This window comes from Alosa sapidissima, chromosome 23 (assembly GCF_018492685.1).
Source record: "Alosa sapidissima isolate fAloSap1 chromosome 23, fAloSap1.pri, whole genome shotgun sequence".
Classification (NCBI taxonomy): Eukaryota; Metazoa; Chordata; class Actinopteri; order Clupeiformes; family Clupeidae; genus Alosa; species Alosa sapidissima.
The window spans coordinates 28,224,151-28,231,650 of NC_055979.1; the positions used below are offsets into that span (position 1 = coordinate 28,224,151).

A 7,500-nucleotide genomic window follows, 5' to 3' on the forward strand; every position below is an offset into this window, starting at 1 on the left:
GAACAGAACCCCACTTACATCAGCTGATGAAAATGGCAGGTCGGCTTACTTTTGTTTACATTTACATCACAGCTCTACAGTAAACCACAAAGCGATACAGGGTGGTGTTCGAGCTCCTCCGCACAACAGGTTTTGTGTGTAAACTGACGTAGCCCAACCTGCGGCAAAATTGACAGATATTCTACTCAGAGTAAAGCTGACTGCCATGATTATGGATGATGAAAAACAACAGCGCGACGGATTAGGTTAGGTTTGAGGAAGATCCGACGGCTCTGGGGCAGAATGCTTTTCCCCTTAATCTGGCGTATTAAACAACAAATGATGTTTCACATAAATATGTAAACATAATCAGTGGTCTTTCATAACAAATGCTTCATATTTGATTCAAGCTAACAGTAGAGGTGCAAATGTCAATGTTGTTGTATTGTAGCTGACGTTCAGTTTTGGCTTTTTTGAAAGCATCTTCGCGGATACAGAACAGAAAGACATAATTTGTGTCCACATCCACACTAATTGATAGTGAACAGAGAGAAATATTTCTTTTTCACAACTTCCTTTTACAACAACACAAGAGCCAGTTGAAAACAGCAATCTTCAAATGTGTGGGCAGGCAGATGATCACTGGAATGATATCAAAACTGACTTTAGCCAGTAGGCTAGGCTAAAGGGGAACATCCGTGATTTCTGACCCATCTTTCACAGAGAAAATGCCTCTTTTTACTTAGTCGTTTCAAACGCTAAAAAAACGAGTGGGTTTAAAGTGTAATGAATGAGAACATACCTGTCAAATACGTTTTAAACCGCCGTGGGATGTGCATGTGCCCCTGTCAGTGCCCGATCTAACGTTTAGACAATGAACAAGCGAGGGAGGGAGTAGTTGGGCACGTAGTTAGGGCAAGAGAAGGTTACATTTCGACATCAAAAGAAGACTTGTGTGTGTGATGTCATCAACATGGGACGTTTGTGTTCGAAGATAAAAAATAAAAGTAATTTTGTCAACGAGCTCCCATTCACGACAGAGATATGTAATGATATGTGACCTTAAATAAATAAGTAATGAATAAGTACATTTGAATATAAGAGAGTGAGATTTTATTTTATCTACGTAATATGGAGCGTCATTGCGTCAGATCAGCTGGGCGAAGGGCGAAACGTTGGAACAGCCCACTTGAGAATGTTAACTTGAGTTGATTTCAAGGAAGATTTGTTTTCGTGTTTGTAAATATCTGACATGGTTTTCTGATGTGTTCAAGGTATAGTTGCAACAGTATCAAGTTGTACGTGGCCATTTCCTATTCTCATCATCTCATAATCAAAACCATGGTAAGTTTACGATAAACTAAATTAGGCTAGCCAACACTTGTTCAAAGTCGAAGTTAAAGTTAAAGTTAAGTTTTGGTTTCTGACTGACATGTTCCGCTGTTTAGGCCTCTTTGAGTTTGACTATGCCCACAGATCATCATTAGGGTAAATTATAACAACTACCCTAAATGTCCAAACTGTTCATGACCTACAAATCATAGCCGATTACAGTTGCCTCAGATTACTGTGGGACGCTTGGTTAGCTTGTGAAGAAGACTAAGGTAGCCATGGTTCAAATGCGTATTCAGTTAAGGTAGACTACTGTTTATATCTGACAGGGAATTACGGTTTAACACTTTAGTCTGGTCAAATAGTTTGGTCAAATAGAACCCGATTTTAATCCATAGCCTCGACTACTTAATTATCTTAACGCAACGTCGCCTGTATACAAGAGCAAAGGGCTAGTTAGTTGGGATGGAAAAGTGTGAAGCCAACTTCAGCTTTGTAGAGTCGAGTGGATTTGGTTGACAACCCATCCGACATAGACTACATTAGGTGTGGGGGGATTAGTGTTGTGCAATATTCATAATGCCTATTGTCCAATTTTCTTTTCCACAGCTTGGATGGGAGGCAGGTTATAGGTTTAGTAGGCTATTAGCTTAGGCTATTCTTTGGGTTATTCTAGGGTTTGTTGAACATAATAGGCCTAGGCCTATAGGCTAGCCTACGAGCTTTCTTTCGTTCTTTACAAAAAAAGTAATTTTGTTCTGGTTTGTCATGAAATAAGTTCACGGAAAAACAAGCAGCCCAGCAGCTGTCACAGCATGGTGCCTGCCACATCATGACCAAACTGATGCGAGGTCCATCCCGTCAGCGCGAATAACGGACCGTTTCACGGTCAAAGACCCCATTCTTTGCGCCCTTGTGCTGGAATTAAAGAAACACGCGCTTCAGATGTCCATTCACAGACAAATGCGTCCGTTCATGCGCACGGAGTCAAGCGATGGTTTAGAATAACAATGTGTTTGGCTATGCTATTTGGTAGAGGTCAGAAACACGCGAAATACTCTGAAGGAATTTGAGAAAATGAGTGCCATTAGCGTAAAAACAGATACATTTCAGGGATTTTAATTATTGATAGAGGTGGGTGTGTGCTCTTTGAAATGTGTCTAGTTTATCAACAGCCCAGTGCAAGATGTAGCCTATATTCTTGTTCGTTCGTAAGCTGATGGAGACAAATAGACTATTCAAGTGTCGTTAGATGGCTATTAGGATGACGCTTCTTGCAGCCTGGCCCTGAATAGTTTTATTATCCCTATTAATCAATTTTGCCTTAAAGGAAAGGAACGGAGTAGCTCGGCCAGGGCGCTGATGCCAATGAGGAACGGAGGAAATACGCAGCGAAATCCCAGTGTTTTTCTGCACTTGCAGTCAGGTGAGCGAAACGTTGTCGCTACGTAGCCTTTCTCTTTATCGTCCGGTGGTAGACACCATGCTCGAGACGGTGTATGCCCGAGGGGAACAGCAAGGAAATGGGAGCTGACGTTGCCATTGATTTTTGTGTGTCTGTGTGTGTGTGTCATAGTTTCTCCGTTTCTCTCTCCCTCTGACTCTCACACTCACTCACTCTCTCACACACGCTAACACACGAGCTGGTCCCTCTTCCTGTCTCGCGCTCCACACTCATCCTCTCCTCCACTGCCTTCTTCCCTCAGAGGCGCATCTTGAGAAACGGATAAATGCCCTCGCGTGAAGAGCCGTTGCCGCGAAGAGGAACACATGTCGTTCTTGGTAAGTCCCCGCGCTTTCCCTCTCTTGCCGTCCACTAATGCCGCACAACCACCTTGTCAGTTGGCATGTGCTTTTTCTTTAACCTTGCCTCATCTCGACATCTAGGTTCCAGGAGGTCGGGTTGGTTGTGTATAGCCTTGTAGTGTGTGTGTGTGTGTGTGTGTGTGTAGACTTGAGCAAAGGGTTATGAGTAATACTTTTTTGTCAGTCCATATTATTTTGACCATAGATAGCCCACTCTGTTGTTCCCTGCCCAGAGAGGAATATTAACCAGGTAACGTTCCCATTAATCTCTAATCCTCTCTAGAGAGAGCAGAGGAGGGCAGTAGATCACCATTAGCATCTATCCCTCTTCCTCTCCCCTCTTCCTCTCCATCTCTCTATCCCTCCCCTCCTTCTTCTCCTCCGTCTCTCTCTCTCTCCACTTCCCTTCCATTCCTCTCCTCTCTTCCCTTTCATCTCTCTTTCTCTCTCTCTCTTCCTCTCTGTCTCCCTCCTCTCTTCCCTTCCATCTTTTCTCTCTCTCCCCCATCTCTCTCTCTCTCTCTCTCTCTCTCTCTCTCCCTCTCTATAATACCCGGTCAGCTCTGTCTTGCTTCTCTGCTGTAATTCACGGCTCATTCCACCTCCATCCTGTTACTGAGGGTTTTACACCTCTGGCAGACAGCAGAGACCTCTGGCCCTGAATTTGCCCAGATGTGTCTGTCTGTGCGTGTGTGTGTGTGTATTGGTGTGTGTGTGCGTGTGTGTGTGCGTGAGTGCGTGCATATGTGTGTGTGTGTGTGTGTGTGTGTGTGTATGTGTGTGTCTCAGGGTAATCTCTCCTGTCCTCCCAGTGAACCGAGTCATTGTGTCACTCTCCAGGCTGTCATGCTCATTCTCACAACTTTTCATTCCTAAGAACGGCATGCCTCTCTTCTCCTCTCCTCCACTCACACACACACACACACACACACACTCAGAAAACAAGTGCTTCGCCTTATCTCAACCAGGAAACCCTTTCTGAGGAGCGCAGAATGGTTGTAGACAGAACCATTTTTTTTGTCTAAGTTTGTCCGTGAGGATGAGGCAAGGTGCTCTGGAAAGGTTCCTGGTTTTCTGAGTGTGTTCTCCCTAACCTGTCTGTCATCTCATGGGGTGTGTCCTGCACACCTGACCCCGCCTCTCTCACGGGAGGCGTGTCTCATTCCTCCTCACTCCTCCTCCTCTCCAATAGGACTGCTCCTGCATCTCCTCCCACTCTCAGGTCCAGCCAATCAGCATAGAGGACCAGTATGAGGACGTCAGCCATCAATGCCTGGTTAGTAAAGAACAGCGAGCCCACTGTGTTTAGCCCTGCTTTGCAACAGCGCCTCCTATCTGTCAGGTGTAGTCATAGATTAGACTCTTCTTTGTGCATAGTGCAATCCCTCAACTGTCCTCTGAAAAACAGGCCATCCTATCAGCTCTCACTCCACAGGTCCAGGGTACCAGGAACTATGATACCCTTGAGTGCCATGTCCCTTCTTCACCTTAAAAATAGGCGTGTCTTTGAGTAGTGCTATACTATAGTAGTGCTATACTAGAGTCGTGCTATACTAGAGTAGTGCTATACTAGAGTAGAGTAGTGCTATACTAGAGTCGTGCTATACTAGAGTAGAGTAGTGCTATACTAGAGTAGAGTAGTGCTATACTAGAGTAGTGCTATACTAGAGTCGTGCTATACTAGAGTAGTGCTATACTAGAGTAGAGTCGTGCTATACTAGAGTCGTGCTATACTAGAGTAGTGCTATACTAGAGTCGTGCTATACTAGAGTAGTGCTATACTAGAGTCGTGCTATACTAGAGTAGAGTAGTGCTATACTAGAGTCGTGTTATACTATAGTAGTGCTATACTAGAGTCGTGCTATACTAGAGTAGTGCTATACTAGAGTCATGCTATACTAGAGTAGATTCGTGCTATACTAGAGTAGAGTCGTGCTATACTAGATTCGTGCTATACTAGAGTAGAGTCGTGCTATACTAGAGTAGTGCTATACTAGAGTAGAGTAGTGCTATACTAGAGTAGAGTCGTGCTATACTAGAGTAGTGCTATACTAGAGTAGAGTCGTGCTATACTAGAGTAGAGTCGTGCTATACTAGAGTAGTGCTATACTAGAGTAGAGTCGTGCTATACTAGAGTAGAGTCGTGCTATACTAGAGTAGTGCTATACTAGAGTAGTGCTATACTAGAAAAGTGCTTCCATCCACCAGTGTGATTTTACTTATCCAGCATGGGCCTAGAACAGCCTCTCCTGTTTTTTCTAGTGCATTAGCCACGTTTACATGGATAGTTTTTTTACCACTCCGATTAAACTATTCCGAATAAAAAATATGTGCTGTCTGTTTACATGGGGTACATTCTATTCTGATCAGGTGCTCTCAAGCACTTTAGAATCTTTGATCGGAATAGCCGTTGTTGTCTACTTTTCCTTGAGAAGACACAGCAGTCAATCCGAATGACCGTATACATGGGTGTTCATTCGGAATAGGAGCGGGCCACACCACCTCTTTCATTCCGATTACAATTCTGATCAGATTTGGAATTTTCATTTCGATTGAGATGTTTATATGACAATTTTTATTCTGATTGAGCCATTATTACGTTTTTTAATCGGAATAGAAGTGTCCATGTAAACGTGGCTATCGTCTCCTGTCTGTCTGCCTGTCTGTCTGCCTGTCTGTACAGTCTTAGGGTTGTCGTTATAACGTCACTATTTGTCTGAGTTCTGCAGAGTAACTCTTCAGATAGCATAGCATTCCCTCTAAACATGGTCTACTGAAGGTCAGAACCGTATCCAGCACGGTTCCCTCAGCAGGATTACAGAACCGTGCTGTGCTGCAGAATCCCTGTGGTGGGTTCATAGGTCAGAGGTCAGCGTGGTCATAACAGGATCACAAGGTCACTTGCAGAAATAAGACTTGACCCACAGCTTACCCTTTAAACCCCGTCATTTTCACATACTTTGGAAAGCCCTTTTGAAGGTTTTTTTGCATTATTTTCTCATTATTTTAATATATAAGAGGTTATGCTTTTGGTGCGGTTTCCTGTGTTTTTGGCTGTGTGCAGCATTGCGCAAAACCAAATGTTTTTATTTTTATAAGCCCAGAGGAAGATGGGCCGAGGAAGAACCTTTTCAATTTTGGAGCGGTTCCGACACACAGCAGGGTGGCTCAGCACTTAGCTTCACTTTTGCTAACGTTGTGATATACAGGATTTGGCAGTGGCCGAGGTCTGCGCTCTATGAGAGCCCCTCGAGTGGTTGTCTGTTTCCAGAGCAGGTTTTCTGTGGAGGATGGAGGTGCGGAAGTGTCCATGTTTGTGGTGTCCTCTCTCTGCTGCCTGCGTTAGGACCTTCCTGTCAGGCCTTCCGAGTTATTTCACCATTTTCAGGACGGACACGTGTTAAGTGCTCAATTATGTTGCCACGTGTTAAGTGCTCAATTATGTTGCCACGTGTTTAGTGCTCAATTATGTTGCCCTCTTTGTAGGTCGTTTTACATCACATTCTCTGCGGGCAGCCCGATAGCCCTGCTAATGTGTGCCAACGTGTGCCAAGCTGGAAGCGCTGTCAGGGCAGCTCCCTCGAGCACTCTGAGAAGGCCGCGCAGTGTGCGTGCGCGCGTGCGTGCGTGCGTGCGTGCGTGAGAGTCCTGTGTGTCCTTCCAGCAGCGCAGTGTTAGGAACAGTGGCTGTGACGCGTGTCCGTGGAACCTGGAGTTCTTTACCTGACAGCCAGGGTCACCATAGTCCAGCTAGGGACTCCTCATGCCTGAGGTATTCTGCCGTACAAAGGCACACTGCAGTCACTACGCATTTGGTCAAAAGATTTTGTTCTGTGTTGTGTACCTAAAAAAATCCTCCAAAGTAGATATTACATGAATGTATTACCAGTAATACCTACAACATGTTAGGCTGGACATTGTAAAATGTTTAAAGACATTTTTCTCAGTTTCATTGTTTACATATTTACTTCATGTTTCCTTTGTAGGGCAGTATACATGGATTTCTATGCAACGTCACGAAAACTTGCATGCGCAACTACATGGCAGAAAGCACCATAGAACAGCATAGAGCAGAGCTCTCCATGAAAAGATTACAATGAGTTTTTGTGCTGAAAACCGCACCAATCGAAATCACAATGATTAGAAAATGTTCAATATCCCTAAAAATGTCTTCGCCAAAAACGCCAAAAGACGATGTAAAAATTAATAATGCAAATGAACATCAAACTCTGAAATGAGATGTTATTATCATTGAGACAGCAGGGGTATAAAAAAAGGCCGATTGTAGCTTACAGCAGCCGACTATTAGGTTAAGTTTATAACGTTGTGCGCGCACATCTAGTTTTTTTAGTAAACGGGAAACCTGTCTATAGTGCAGGATTA

General features: G+C 44.1%; 2 protein-coding genes across 7 annotated transcripts in view; one reads left to right on the forward strand and one right to left on the reverse strand.

Moving 5' to 3' along the window:
- The window catches only part of trak2 (trafficking protein, kinesin binding 2), a 26,058-nt gene extending 25,152 nt beyond the window's left edge, over positions 1–906 (reverse strand). For both annotated transcript variants that reach the window (XM_042080628.1, XM_042080627.1), the window contains exon 1: positions 782–906. The gene's annotated coding sequence lies outside the window, so the exon portion shown is untranslated. The remainder of the gene's footprint in view (positions 1–781) is intronic.
- Positions 907–1,129: 223 nt separating this feature from the next.
- The window catches only part of stradb (STE20 related adaptor beta), a 17,221-nt gene continuing 10,850 nt past the window's right edge, over positions 1,130–7,500 (forward strand). Inside the window, exons 1-4 of one of the 5 annotated variants that reach the window (XM_042080644.1) lie at positions 1,130–1,323; positions 2,642–2,737; positions 3,018–3,093; positions 4,310–4,393. In XM_042080644.1, the coding sequence (XP_041936578.1) occupies positions 4,387–4,393 (7 nt within the window). In that variant the 5' untranslated portion in view covers positions 1,130–1,323; positions 2,642–2,737; positions 3,018–3,093; positions 4,310–4,386. The remainder of the gene's footprint in view (positions 1,324–2,641; positions 2,738–3,017; positions 3,094–4,309; positions 4,394–7,500) is intronic. The other 4 variants (XM_042080642.1, XM_042080645.1, XM_042080643.1 and 1 more) reach the window with 4 other exon arrangements.